The following is a 15857-nucleotide window of genomic DNA, read 5'->3' as shown; positions in this document are numbered from 1 at the left end:
ACAATGCAGGAGACCTGGGTTCGATCCCTGGGTTGGGAAGATCCCCTGGAGAAGGGCATGGTAACCCACTCCAGTATTCTTGTGTGGAGATCCCCATGGACAGAGGAGCCTGGCAGGCTATAGTCCATAGGGTCACAAAGAGTTGAACACAGCTGGCGTGCTATGATTCATGGGGTCGCAGCAAAGAGTCGGACACGACTGAGCGACTGGACTGAAGTGAACTGAAGCACAGTACAGCACCTACCCTGTTATGCCGCAGGCACCGTTTTATCAGTTCCTCAGCCATGTCGTATTTTGCTGACTGAATATAAATATCAGCAAGCAGCAGCCAACTCCTCTCAAAATCCTCAGCATCAATAGGATTCCAGTTCATTTTTGCAATCCGCTTCAGCTGATTTCGGGCCCGGGGAGTTTGTTTCAAGATCATATGAGCTGTTGCCATTCCCAAAAGTGCTGGAACATGATCCTTCTGTAAGAAAAAAGACATTTAGACCCCCGGATACACAAACATAAAATGTCTCATGTTTCAAAGGGAAACACATGGAAAGTAGCAAGTGCCACATAATATACGGACTGGCCTGTGGATTCTGTCTCTGGCTTCACTTAAATCCTGTGATATGGTCAGTATTTAGCACATCAACTAACCTCAAGCTGCCAGGAAGAACCATCTGGTCAAGGGAATTCAGCAAGAAGGCAAGTGCCATAACCACACAATTCCAGGCAATAAGGACAACTTGATCTTTAATGGGATTGACTGTTTTGGTTTTGAAATAGAAAAAAAATAAAATTCTATCTGAATGTAGTCCTAATTGCACATGTATCATTCTGGTTCCTTAGTTATTTCACCTGTAAATCAGATAACCAACAGAATGACATACCTGCAAATGATATTCCTTATCTAGACTGACTTCTGTTCCTCCTTTCCCTATCCCTTTTCATTTTATTCAAAAGCCTTTTCTTCCAATAAAGTGTGACCAGTGAAATGTTATTAAGGCATGCAATGAATTAATCACTTGGAAATTATATGAAATAAACTCATGCCTTAAAAGATGCCTTTAGATTTGGACTCTGCAGATCCTTAATAGTGACTATAAGAGAGATGTTATCTTTTTAAAGACAGAGTTCAAAGTTAGAAAATGTCACTCTGTGAAATCAACAAGCTAATAAAAACTGGTATAAAATGGAGAGGGGCTTCCCTAGTGGCTCAGTTGGTAAAGAATCTGCCTGCAGTGCAGAAGACCCGGGTTCAGTCCCTGGGTTGGGAAGATCACCTGGAGAAGGAAATGGCAATCCACTCCAGTGCTCTTGCCTGGAGAATTCCAGCACTTGCCATCTATTCAGAAAATTAACATACCAAAGCAATAATGAGTATGTATCTGATAAAGCTAAAGTGCTTCTTAAATTTCAGCAGAGGGATTATGATGATTTTTTTTGTATGTGTGTGCACAAATTCGCCAGTTCTTTTTTTTTCCCTTTAACTTTAAAAAAAATTCATTATTATTATTTTTTAACACCACAAACATTTTGTATTGGGTATAGCCGACTAACAATGTTGTGATAGTTTTAGGTGAACAGTGAAGGGACTTAGCCATACATATACATATATCCATAGCTCAGCTGCTAAAGAATCCACCTGTAACGCAGGAGACACTGGTTTAATTCCTGGGTCAGGAAGATCTCCTGGAGAAGGGATAGGCTACCCACTCCAGTATTCTTGGGCTTTCCTGGTGGCTCTGATGGTAAAGAATCTGCCTCCAATGTGGGAGACCTGGGTTTGATCCCTGGGTTGGGAACATCCCCTGGAGGAAGGCATGGCAACCTACTCCAATTTTCTGGCCTGGAAAATCCCCGTGGACAGAGAAGCCTGGCAGGCTTCAGTCCATGGGGTTGCAAAGAGTCAGACACGACTGAGCAATTAAGTACATTCTTCCCCAAACCCCTTTCCCATCCAGGCTGGCACATAACATTGAGCAGAGTTTCATGAGCTATACAATAGGCTTTTGTTGGTTATCCATTTTAAATATAGCAGAGTGTACATGACCTTCCCAAAGTCCTTAACTATCATTTCCCCCTCCTGCAACCATGAGTTCATTTCTAATCTGTGAGTCTCTGTTTGGTAAGATCATGTATCATTACTTTTTAGATTCCAGATATAATGGACGTCATATGATTCTTCTTTTCTGTCTGATTCACTGTACTCAGTACAACACTCTCTAGGTCCATCCATGTTGTTGTAAATGGCCTTATTTCATTCAACTGCTGAGTAATATTCCATTGCATATATGTACCACATCTTCTTTATCCGTTCTTCTCTCAATGGATATTTAGGTTGTTTCCATGTCCTGGCTATTGTAAACAGTGCTGCAAAAAACACTGGGGTGCATGTATCTTTTTGGGCCATGTTTTTCTCTAGATATATGCTCAGGAATAGGATTGCAGGGTCATATAGTAGCTGTTTTTAGTTTTTTAAGGAACCTCCATAATGTTCTCCATAGTGGGTGTACCAATTTACATTCCCACCAACAGTGCAGGAGGGTTCCCTTCTCTCCACACGCTCTCCAGCATTTGCGAATTTTTTGATGACAGCCATTCTGACCAGTGTGAGGTGATATCTCACTGTAGTTTTGATTTGCATTTCTCTAATAACTAACAATGTTGAACATCTTTTCATGTGCCTATTGGCCAACTGTATATACTCTTTAGAGAAATGTCTATTCAAGTCTTTGGCCCATTCTTTGTGTTGTTTGCTTTGATGCTATTAAGTGTCATAAGCTGTTTATAAATTTGAGACTAATCCCTCATCAGTCACATCATTTGCAAATATTTTCTCCCAATCTGTGGGCTGTCTTCATTTTCTTTATTGTTTCCTTTGTTACGCAAAAGCTTTCAAGTAGGTCCCACTTATTTTTTCTTTTACTTCTATTATTCTGGGGGATGGACTGAAAAAGATATTGCTGTGATTTATGTCAGAGAGTATTCTGCCTATGTTTTCCTCTAATAGATTTAAAATGTCCAGTCCAACATTTAGGTCTTTAATCCATTTTGACTTATTTTTGTGTATGGAGTTAAGGAATAATCTAAGTTCATTTTTTTTTTTACATGTGGCTGTCCAGTTTTCCTAGCACCGTTTGTGGAAAAGACTATCTTTCAGACTTTGTGTAGTTTTGCCTCCTTTGTTACAGATTAATTAACTACAGGTGCACAGGCTTATTTCTGTTTTTTGGTATGCTGTTCCATTGATCTATACTTCTATTTTTGTGCCAGTACCATACTGTTTTGATGACTGTAGCTTTGTATTATAGTCTGAAGTCAGGATGCCTGATTCCTCTAGCTTTATTCTTTCTCAAGATTGCTTTGAATATTTGGTGTCTTTGTGTCTGCATACAAATTTTGCGACTTTTTTGTTCTATTTCTGTGAAAAATAGCATTGGTAATTTGATAGGGTTTGCACTGACTCTGTTGATTCCCTTGGGTAGCATAGTCATTTTGACAATATTGCTAGTGGAGGTGATAGAATTCCAGTTAAGCTATTCCAAATCCTGAAAGATGATGCTGTGAAAGTGCTGCACTCAATATGCCAGCACATTTGGAAAACTCAGCAGTGGCCACAGGACTGGAGAAGGTCAGTTTTCATTCCAATCCCAAAGAAAGGCAATGCCAAAGAATGCTCAAACTACCACACAATTGCACTCATCTCACACACTAGTAAAGTAATGCTCAAAATTCTCCAAGCCAGGCTTCAGCAATATGTGAACCGTGAACTTCCTGATATTCAAGCTGGTTTTAGAAAAGGCAGAGGAACCAGAGATCAAATTGCCAACATCCGCTGGATCATGGAAAAAGCAAAAAAGTCCCAGAAAAACATCTATTTCTGCTTATTGACTATTCCAAAGCCTTTGACTGTGTGGATCAAAATAAACTGTGGAAAATTCTGAAAGAGATGGGAATACCAGACAACCTGATCTGCCTCTTGAGAAATCTGTATGCAGGTCAAGGAGCAACAGTTAGAACTGGACATGGAACAACAGACTGGTTCCAAATAGGAAAAGGAGTACGTCAAGGCTGTATATTGTCACCCTGCTTATTTAACTTATATGCAGAGTACATCATGAGAAACACCAGGCTGGATGAAGCACAGCTGGAATCAAGATTGCCAGGAGAAATATCAATAACCTCAGATATGCAGATGACACCACCCTTATGGCAGAAAGTGAAGAAGAACTAAAAGGCCTCTTGATGAAAGTGAAAGTGGAGAGTGAAAAAGTTGGCTTATAGCTCAACATTCAGAAAATGAAGATCATGGCATCCGGTCCCATCACTTCATGGGAAATAGATGGGGAAACAGTGTCAGACTTTATGTTTCTGGGCTCCAAAATCACTGCAGATGGTGACTGCAGCCATGCAATTAAAAGACGCTTACTCCTTGGAAGGAAAGTTATGACCAACCTAAATAGCATATTCAAAACCAGAGACATTACTTTGTCAACAAAGGTTCGTCTAGTCAAGGCTATGGTTTTTCCTGTGGTCATGTATGGATGTGAGAGTCGGACTGTGAAGAAGGCTGAGCACTGAAGAATTGAAGCTTTTGAACTGTGGTGTTGGAGAAGACTCCTGAGAGTCCCTTGGACTGCAAGGAGATCCAACCAGTCCATTCTGAAGGAGATCAGCCCTGGGATTTCTTTGGAAGGAATGATGCTAAAGCTGAAACTCCAGTACTTTGGCCACCTGATGTGAAGAGCTGACTCATTGGGAAAGACTCTGATGCTGGGAGGGATTGGGTGCAAGAGGAGAAGGGGACGACAGAGGATGAGATGGCTGGATGGCATCACTGACTTGATGGACGTGAGTCTCAGTGAACTCCGGGAATCGGTGATGGACAGGAAGGCCTGGCGTGCTGCGATTCATGGGGTCGCAAAGAGTCGGACAAGACTGACCAACTGATCTGATTCTTCTAATCCATGAACATGGTATATCTTTCCATCTGTTTATGTCTTTTTTGATTTATTTCATCAGCATCTTCTAGTTTTTAGAGTACAGGTCTTTTGTCTCCTTCATCATCAGTTCAGTTGCTTAGTCATATCCAACTCTGTGACCCCATGAACCGCAGCACGGCAGGACACCCTGTCTATCACCAACTGCTGGAGTCTACCCAAACCCATGTCCATTGAGTTGGTGATGCCATCCAACCATCTCATCCTTTGTCTCCTTAGGTAGGCTTATTTCTAGATATTTTATTCTTTTTGATCTAATGGTAAATAGAATTGCTTCTTGAATTTCTCTTTCTGCTCTTTCATTGTTAGTGTATAGAAATGCAACAGATTTCTGTGTATTAATTTTGTAACCTGCAACTTTACCAAATTCATTGATGAGTTCTAGTTGTTTTCTAGTAGCATCTTTAGGGTCTTCTATGTATAGTATCATGTCATCTGCAAATAGTGACAGTTTAACTTCTTCTTTTCCAATCTGGATTACCTTTACTTCTTTTTCTTCTCTGATTGCTGTGGTTAGAACTTCCAAAACTATGTTGAATAAAAATGGTGATGCAGCTCAATACCAGAAAAATGAATCAACCCAAATCAAAAAGTGGGCCGAAGAACTAAACAGACATTTCTCCAAACAAGACATACAGATGGCTAATAAACACATGAAAAGATGCTCAACATTACTCATAATTAGAGAAATGCAAATCAAAACCACAATGAGGCATCATCTCATGCCAGTCAGAATGACTGCCATCAAAAAGTCTACAAACAATAAATAATGGAGAGGGTGTGGAGAAAAGGGAACCCTCTTACACTGTTGGTGGGAATGCAAGCTGGTATGGACTTCCCTGATAGCTCAGTTGGTAAAGAATCTGCCTGCAATGCAAGAGACTTCAGTTCGATTACTGGGTCAGGAAGATCCACTGGAGAAGGGATAGGCTACCCACTCCAGTATTCTTGGGCTTCCCTTGTGGCTCAGCTGGTAAAGAATCTGCCTGCAGTGTGGGAGACTTGGGTTTGCTCCCTGGGTTGGGAAGATCCCCTGAAGAAGGGAAAGGTTACCCCTCCATTATTCTGGCCTGGAAAATTCCATGCACTGTCCATGGGGTCACAGAGTTGGACATGACTGAGCGACTTTCACTTTCACTTCACTTTTCACAGCCACTATGGAGAACAGTGTAGAGATTCCTTAAAAAAACTGGAAATAGACCTGCCATACGACCCAGCAATCCCACTGCTGGGCATACACATGAGGAAACCAGAATTGAAAGAGACACACGTACCCCAATATTCACTGCAGCACTGTTGACAATAGCTAAGACATGGAAGCAACCTAGATGTCCATTGGCAGATGAATGGATAAGCAAGTTGTGGTACATATACACAATGGAGTATTACTCAGCTATAAAAAGAGTGCATTTGAGTCAGTTACAGTGAGGTGGATGAAACTGGACCCATTATACAGAGTGAAGTAGGTCAGAAAGAGAAACATCAATACAGTATATTAACACATACATATGGAATTTAGAAAGATGGTAATGATGATTCTATATGCAAGACAGCAAAAGAGAGATGTAAAGAACAGACTTTTGGACTATGTGGGAGAAGGCGAGGGTGGGATGATTTGAGAGAACAGCACTAAGACATATATATTACTGTACGTAAAATAGATGACCAGTGCAAGTTAGATGCATGAAGGAGGGTACTCAAAGTCAGTGCTCTGGGACAACCCAGAGGGATGGGGTGGGGAGGAGGGTGGGGTGGGGAGGAGGGTGGGATGGGGGGGGTTCAGGATCGGGGGGACACATGTGCACCCATGGCTGATTCATGTTGATGTATGGCAAAAAAACATCACAATATTGTAAATTAATTATCCTCCAATTAAAATAAGCTAATTAATTTTTTAAAAAGTGGTGAGAGGGGACATCCATGTCTTGTCCTGATCTTGGAATGCTTTCAGCTTTTCATCACTGAGTATGATGCTGGCTGTAGGTTTGTCATATATGGCCTTCTTAATGTTGATGTATGTACCCTCTATGCCCACTTTATGGAGAGTATTTTTTATCATAAATGGGTGCTGAACTTTGTCAAAAGCCTTTTCTGCATCTATTGAGATGATCATATGGTTTTTATTCTTCAATTTGATGATGTAGTGTACCACACTGATTGATTTGCAGATGTTGAAAAATCCTTGCATCCCTGGGATGAATCCTACTTATCATGGTGTATGATCTTTTAATGTATTGTTGGATATGGACTGCTAGTATTTTGTTGAGAATTTCTACATTTATGTCCATCAGTGATACTGGCTTGTAATTTTCTTTTATTGTGGTATCTTTGGTTTTGCTAACAGGGTGATGGTGGCTTCATAAAATGAGTTGGGAACTTTTCCTCTGAGACTTTTTGGAACAGTTCAGAAGCATAGGTGTCAACTCTTCTCTAAATTCACCTGTGAAGCTGTCAGGTCCTGGATTTTTGTTTGTTGGGAGGTTTTTAAGCACAGTGTCAATTTCAGGGCTGGTGATTGGTCTGTTCACATTTTCTATTTCTTCCTGGTTCAGTCTAGGGAGACTACCTTTCTAAGAATTTGTCCATTTCTTCCCGGTTATCCATTTTGTTGGCATACAGTTATTCACAGTAGTCTCTTATGATTCTTGGTATTTCTGTGGAGTCAACTGTAACTTCTCCTTTTTCATTTCTAATTTTACTGATTTGAGTCCTCTTCCTGTTTTTCTTGGTGAGTCTGGCTAAAGGTATATCAATCTTGTTTATCTTTCCAAAGAACCAGCTTTTAGTTTAATTGAATTTTGCAATTGTTGTTTTTCTATTTCATTTATTTCTGCTCTCATCTTTATGATTTCCCTCCTTTTATTAACTTTAGGTTTTGTGTTTCTTCTTTCTCTAGTTGTTTTAGGCGAAAGGTTAGGTTGTTTACTTGAGATTTTTCTTATTTGAGGTTAAGACTGTATTGGTATCAACTTCCCTCTTACAACTGCTTTGCTGCATCCCTTAAGTTTTGGACCACTGTCCTTTCATTTTCACTTGTCTCCAGTTTTTTTTTTTCCATTTCCTCTGATTTCTCCAGTGATCCATGGTTGTTTAGTAGCATATTGTTTATCCACCACCTCTTTGTGTTTCTTAAGAGTTTTTTTTTTTAATTGTAGTTTATTTCTAATCTCATAGCATTGTGATCAGAAAAGATGTTTGATATGATTTTGATTTTCTTAAATTTACCAAGGCTCGCGTTATAGCCCAATATGTGCTCAATCCTGGAGAATGTTCTGCATACACTTGAGAAAAATGTGTAGTCTGCTGCTTTTGGATAGAATGCTCTATAAATATCAGTTAAGTCCAACTTGTGAAAAGTATCATTTTAAGGCCTGTGTTTCCTTACCGATATTCTGTTTGGATGATCTGTCCATTGGTAAAAGTGGGGTATTGAAGTCCCCCACTATTATTGTGTTACTGTCAATTTCTCCCTGTATGTGTTAGTATTCGGCTTACATATTGAGGTGCTCCTATGCTGGGTGTCAATTGAGAAATTGGCTGATAACCTTATGGGTTTTTCCTTGGATTTGTCTTTTTTCGCTTGTTGCTTTTAATAATTTATCTTTGTCTTTAATTTTTGTCAGTTTGATTATCATGTGCCTTGGTGTGTTTGTTCCTTCTTGGGTATATTCTATCTTGGACTCCCTATTCTTCCTGGACATGGTTGACTCCAAAATACTGGAGTTTCAGTTTCAGCATCAGTCCTTCCAATGAATATTCAGGGTTGATTTCCTTGAGGATTGACTGGTTTGATCTCCATGCTCTTCAAGGAACTCTCAAAGACTCTTCATAAGTCGCACAGTTTGAAAGCATCAATTCTTTGGTGCTCAGCCTTCTTTATGGTCTAATTCTCACGTCTGTACATGACCACTGGAAAAACCATAGCTTTGATTACATAGACCTTTGTCAGCAAAGTGATGTCTCTGCTTTTTAATACACTGTTTAGGTTTGTCATAGCTTTTCTTCCAGAGCAAGCATCTTAATTTCATGACTGCAGTCACAGTTTACAGCGATCTTGGAGACACTGATGTATAGAACAGTCTTATGGACTCTATGGGAGAGGGAGAGGGTGGGAAGATTTGGGAGAATGGCATTGAAACATGTAAAATATCATGTATGAAACGAGATGCCAGTCCAGGTTCGATGCACGATACTGGATGCTTGGGGCTAGAGCACTGGGACGACCCAGAAGGATGGTATGGGGAGGGAGGAGGGAGGAGGGTTCAGGATGGGGAACACATGTATACCTGTGGCGGATTCATTTTGATATTTGGCAAAACTAATACAATTATGTAAAGTTTAAAAATAAAATAAAACAAAAAAAAAGAATTTCTCATCATAAAAAAAAAAAAAAAAAACCTCTGTCACCGTTTCCATTGTTTCCCCTTCTATTTGCCATAAAGTGATGGGACCAGATGTCATGATGTTAGTTTTTTGCATGTTGAGTTTTAAGCTAGGTTTTTTTTTAAGCCACTGTCCTCTTTCACCTTCATCAAGAGGCTCTTTAGTTCCTCTTCACTTTCTGCCATGAGGGTGGTGTCATCTGCATATCTGAGATTGTTTCTCCAGGCAATCTTGATTCTAGCTTGTGCTTCATCCACCCCAGTATTTCACATGATGTACTCTACATATAAGTTAAATAAACAGGGTGACAATATATAGCCTTGGTGTACTCCTTTCCCAATTTTGAACCAGTCCATTGTTCCATGTCTGATTCTATGTGCTGCTTTTGTCTTGCATACAGGATTCTCAGGAGGCAGATAAAGTAGTGTGGTATTCCTAGCTCTTTAAGAATGTTCCACAGTCTGTTGTGATCCACACAGTCAAAGGTTTTAACATAGTCAAATGAAGCAGAAGTAGATGTTTTTCTGGAATTCTCTTTTTCTATGATCCAGCAGATGCTGGCAATTTGATCTCTGGTTCCTCTGCCTTTTCTAAATCCAGCTTGTATATCTGGAAGTTCTCAGTTCATGTACTGTTGAAGCCTAGCTTGAAGGTTTTTGAGCATTACCTTGCTAGCATGTGAAATGAGTGCAACTGTGGTAGTTTGAATATTCTTTGGGATTGAAATGAAAACAGACCTTTTCCAGTACCACGGCCACTGCTGAGTTTTCCAAATAGCTGGTACATTGATGCAGCACTTTAACAGCATTGTCTTTCAGGATTTTAAACAGCTCTGCTGGAATTCCTTCACCTTCACTAATTTTGTTCACAGTAATGCTTCCTAAGGCCCACTTAGCTTCACACTCTAGGAATGTCTGGCTCTAGGTGAGTAACCACACAATTGTGGTTATCTTAATGACCTTAATTTGGTCATTAAGACCTTTTTCTGTACAGTTCTTCTGTGTATTCCTGCCAGCTCTTCTTAATGTCTTCTGCTTCTGTTAGGTCCTTACGGTTTCTGTTCTTTATTGTGCCCATCTTTGCATGAAATGTTCCCTTGGTATGACTAATCTTTTTGAAGAGGTCTCTAGTCTTTCCCATTCTATTGTTTTCCTCTATTTCTCTGCATTGTTCACTTAAGAACACTCTTTTATCTCTCCCTGCTATTCTTTGGAACTCTGCATTCAGATGGGTGCATATTTTCCTGTCTCCTTTGCCTTTCGCTCCTCTTCTTTTCTCAGCTATTTATAAGGCCTCCTCAGGCAACCATTTTGCCTTGTTGCATTTCTTTTTCTTGGGAATGGTTTTGGTTACCACCTCCTGTACAATGTTATGAACCTCCATAGTTCTTCAGACACTCTCTGTTAAAGTTCCAATGTGTAATTTGTTCTAATTAAGGAGTGACAGAAAGGGTTTTATTTGAATGCCAAATATAACCAATTTGGTAAGGATTTTGAAGACATGTGGGATGTTATTAATTATTGAACTGTACCCTTATCCCAGGTGGGCTAGGTAGGAAAGTATAATAAATAAAGGCTTAATATGTATTTGTCTGTCAAATCCTAGGACAGCTAACAAAGAGAGGGGTCCTGAAAAAATGCCCAGATCTATTCACATACTAAAAATATCCAACACTATACATTTAAAGTGAGCTCCCTGATTTAAAATTTACATACCTTGAGTTTAATTAGAATTAATCAATTCCTCACAGCTTGATCACTCCTGAGTGAACTGAAGAATGGTTTTTAATACTGCACACCTGCATTCCAACCCCTGCACTGGACCCATGATACTTTTTCTGGTGGAGACATCCTAAGATGTTCTCTCTCAGGATATCTGTACCACCTTCTCTCTCTCTGTCCCTCGAAAGTGCAACAACTTTATAGCACAAAAGGCGCTATAGCTCTGTTATAAATGATGTACCTTTATAGTTCAAGATGAGGGAAAGAAAGGAAGTGGACCGTTTCAGCTTGGGTTTAATGCATCTTCCACTCTTTCCTCTCATGTCTTCCTGTCACATCTGTTTTTCAATCAATCTGAATGCCACACAGGGCTGCGGATATACCCTATGCTTCACGGCCTCCCTGCCTTTGTTCACGTTTTCCCCTTAACTTAGAATATACTTCTTCCATCTCTGCCTGTGAAAATGCAGTTTATCCTGGTTTTTCTTATAACTTCCTCCACAGAAAAGGTCTCTCAGCTCTCCTTATACTGTCCCCTACAGCACTTTTATTTGCAACTTTAGAACAGAATGTAACAGATTTTGCTTTACATTACAGTCAGTATGCTTGTCTCTTCTTTGGTAGGTTATGAGAAACTTGAAGACAGGAACTATATGTGGCTTCTCTTTGTGAGTCTATGCTTAGCACCCACTGGATACTCAATGAATATTCATTATATTTAATATATAGAGCCTATGAGTTAAAAGGGAAAAATGCCAAGATAAAATTCACTTATGAAACTTCAATTCATACATCAGTCTTTGGACAGTGTGCTCAGCAAGCAGATCTGAGGACAGAATATTACTAATCACACATTTAGAATGACAAAACATGGGGCAGTCTCACCAAAACAAAAAAACTGGCACAGTCTTTCTAGGAAACAGCTGTGATGTCACTTAGTGCTTTCAGGGTTCTCTCTTAAGCCTCACAGTTCAAAACCACCTTACACGGCAGAACGTTACTTCACAACATTCAGTAGCTATGACACCTTACTTGAAATGGTGCTTCATCATGTTCTTACAGATTGTCTTAGATATAGGACAGTCCTATTTCTGGATCAGCTGCTGTCATCCATCTGCTCCCGCACAGTCAATTCTACTGAGCACAACCCCTGAGAACACTCTGAATGCCAGCAGAAGCTCGGCATGAGGGTGGAACTGTGTAGCTGCTGCCTTGCTGTTTTGTTCCCAGGAGGGCTGAGGGTGGTGGTCAAGTGCCACCAAGGATACCTGCACCCAAGTACCAACAGGAGCTGTAAGTGTTCCAAAGCCCTCCAGGGTCCTGAGAGGCAGGGGAAGGGGTCAGCAAAGGGTTTTGGTTTATTGTTGTCACTGTGATCTTTGAATCAGAAGAAAATACAGCAAAATTCTGTATATCCTCTGAGAGGACCCAAATTACTAGTCTTTCATGGTGGAAGAACATAACTAGTGTATACTTAGAACTAGCTATGACCAACTGTTGATGGAGCTGTTGTTTAGTCACTAAGTCATGTACGACTCTTTGTGACCCCATGGACTATAGCCCACTAGGCTCCTCTGTCCATGAGATTTCCCAGGCAAGAATACGGGAGTGGGTTGCCATTTCCTTCTCCAGGGCGTCTTCCTGAACCAGGGATCGAACCCATGTCTTCTGCATTCCAGGGAACTCCATTGATGGAATGGGTACTTAGGACTCTTTCCTTAATAACAAGTAACTGGACAGTAGAGCACTGTATGAGAGAAGGGAAAATAGATGGCCCAGAGGGTAACAAGGGTGGTGGATTTGAATGGGGTGAAAAGAGAGCCTTTGATCTAACAATAAAATTCATTATTGTTAAATATTATTATTACTGCTTCAGGGGGTGATAACAGTCTTGCTAAAGAATAGTAGTATTATTTGCATGACTGAATTACAAGTTGTCCGTACTGATCTCATTTAGTCCTTAGAGCTGGAAAAATTTCAGGTTCACATAAGTGAAAAGGAGATATCAAGGCACTCAGGTATTTATTTTCACTTAGTAGGTTAACCTAGGCTATACCTATAACATAGATGATAAAACCATTCCCTTGGGAATTAATTTTGGCCCTCCTGCAGAATTTGCCTTCTCTAGAACTCACCATTGTAATAGAAATAAATATAACAACACATTTGAATACAGAATTCCAAAGAATAGCAAGGAGAGATAAGAAAGCCTTTCTTCAGTGATCAATGCAAAGAAATAGTGGAAAACAATAAAATGGGAAAGACTAGAGATCTCTTCAAGAAAATTAGAGATTCCAAGGGAACTTTTCATACAAAGATGAGCACAATAAAGGACAGAAATGGTATGGACCTAACAGAAAAGAAGATATTAAGAAGAGATGGCAAGAATACACAGAAGAACTATACAAAAAAGATCTTCATGACCCAGATACTCACGATGGTGTGATCACTCACCTAGAGCCAGACATCCTCAATGTGAAGTCAAGTGGGCCTCAGAAAGCATCACTACGAACAGAGTGGAGGTGATGGAATTCCAGTAGAGCTATTTCAAATCCTAAAAGATGATGCTGTGAAAGTGCTGCACTCAATATGCCAGCAAATTTGGAAAACTCAGCAGTGGCCACAGGACTGGAGAAGGTCAGTTTTCATTCCAATCCCAAAGAAAGGCAATGCCAAAGAATGCTCAAACTACCACACAATTGCACGCATCTCACACACTAGTAAAGTAATGCTCAAAATTCTCCAAGCCAGGCTTCAACAGTATGTGAACCATGAATTTCCAGATGTTCAAGCTGAACTTAGAAAAGGCAGAGGAACCAGAGATCAAATTGCCAACACTGGCTGGATCATCAAAAAAGCAAGAGAGTTCCAGAAAAACATCTGCTTTATTACTATGCCAAAGCTTTTGAGTATGTGGATCACAACAAACTATGGAGAATTCTAAAAGAGATGGGAATACCAGACCACCTGACATGCCTTCTGAGAAATCTGTATGCAGGTCAAGAAGCAACAATTAGAACTGGACATGGAATAATAGACTGGTTCCATTCAGGAAAGGAGTACATCAAGGCTGTATATTGTTCACCCTGCTTATTTAACGTATATGCAGAGTACATCATGAGAAATGCTGGACTGGATGAAGCACAAGCTGGAATCAAGATTGCCAGGAGAAATATCAATAACCTCAGATATGCAGATGACACCACCCTTATGGCAGAAAGTGAAGAGCAACTAAAGAGCCTCTTGATGAAAGTGAAAGAGTGAAAAAGTTGGTTTAAAACTCAACAGTAAGAAAACTAAGATCATGGCATCCAGTCCCATCACTTCATGGCAAATAGACGGAGAAACAGTGGCTGACTTTACTTTTGGGGGCTCCAAAATCACTTCAGATGGTGACTGCAGCCATGAAATTAAAAGATTCTTGCTCCTTGGAAGAAAAGTTATGACCAACCTAGACAGCATATTACAAAGCAAAGACATTACTTTGCCAACAAAGGTCTGTCTAGTTAAAGCTATGGCTTTTCCAGTAGTCATGTATGGATGTGAGAGTTGGACTAGAAAGAAAGCTGAGCACCAAAGAATTGATGCTTTTGAACTGTGGTGTTGGAGAAGACTCTTGAGAATCCCTTGGACAGCAAGGAGATCCAACCAGTCCATCCTAAAGGAAATCAGTCCTGAATATTCACTGGAAGAACTGATGTTAAAGCTGAAACTCCAATACCTTGGCCACCTGATGTGAAGAACTGACTCATTTGAAAAGACCTGGATGCTGGGAAAGACTGAGGGTGGGAGGAAAAGGGGATGACAGAGGATGAGATGGTTGGATGGCATCACTAACTCAATGGACATGAGTTTGAGTGAACTCTGGGAGTTGGTGATGGACAGGGAGGCTTGGCGTGCTGCAGTCCATGGGGTCACAAAGAGTTGGACACGACTGAGTGACTGAACTGAACTGATAACAACACATAAGCATGTAACAATGCCTCCTCTGAAAACAAAGGTGCCTGATGGAAAATCATACCAAACTGTATACCTAATTTTTAATAATTGTAAATAATGAAGTCAACCTTCAGAAAATAAACAACTAATAAAAACATGTATTTTTACACTACCAAGGAAAGGTATTGGTGGAGTACACGGTAAAGAATCTGCCTGCAATGTGGAAGACCTGGGTTTGATCCCTGGGTTGGGAAGGTTCCCCCGGAGGAGGGCATGGCAACCCACTGCAGTATTCTTGACTGGAGAATCCCCACGGACAGAGGAGCCTGGCAGGCTACAGTTCATGGGGTTGCAAAGAGCTGGACACAACTATGCGACTGAACACAGCAAGGAAAGGTAACATGTGAAGTTGAAAAAGGAAATCTACTAACCTCAGATGCTGCTATTTCGGTGAAGGTATTCAGTGCCTGCTCCACATTAGATTTCTGTTTGGTGGCCATCAGGCAATAGTTTTCCATTATGCGAAGCTGTACTTGACCCTGAACAGTCTGAGGTTTTAGTTCTTTAAGGAGCTTTTCTGCTGTTCTCACTGCTAACTGCACAGACTCTTGCTTCTCAGTTGAATTACTGTATACAATTAAAAATAAATCTGTTAATATCTACTACTCATGAAACAAAATTCATTGAGATTAGAATGAGCTCGAGGGTACACTGGTTTCTACTTTTCTCACCAATTTAAAACTAATCCTATTGAAGAACGTCACTTATTCTTTTCTAATATAAATTAAAGCACAGTTAGTTTAAAAAAAACAAAACTAACATA

General features: G+C 40.2%; 1 protein-coding gene across 1 annotated transcript in view; it reads right to left on the bottom strand.

Moving 5' to 3' along the window:
• The window catches only part of TTC21B (tetratricopeptide repeat domain 21B), a 98073-nt gene that overhangs the window by 9556 nt on the left and 72660 nt on the right, over positions 1-15857 (bottom strand). Inside the window, 2 exon segments of the mRNA NM_001102108.1 lie at positions 245-469; positions 15466-15661. Coding sequence (NP_001095578.1) covers positions 245-469; positions 15466-15661 — 421 coding nt within the window.

This window comes from Bos taurus, chromosome 2 (assembly GCF_002263795.3).
Source record: "Bos taurus isolate L1 Dominette 01449 registration number 42190680 breed Hereford chromosome 2, ARS-UCD2.0, whole genome shotgun sequence".
Classification (NCBI taxonomy): domain Eukaryota; kingdom Metazoa; phylum Chordata; class Mammalia; order Artiodactyla; family Bovidae; genus Bos; species Bos taurus.
The sequence above is the reverse complement of the archived record's forward strand: the minus strand, read 5'-3'. Positions and strand labels throughout refer to the sequence as shown.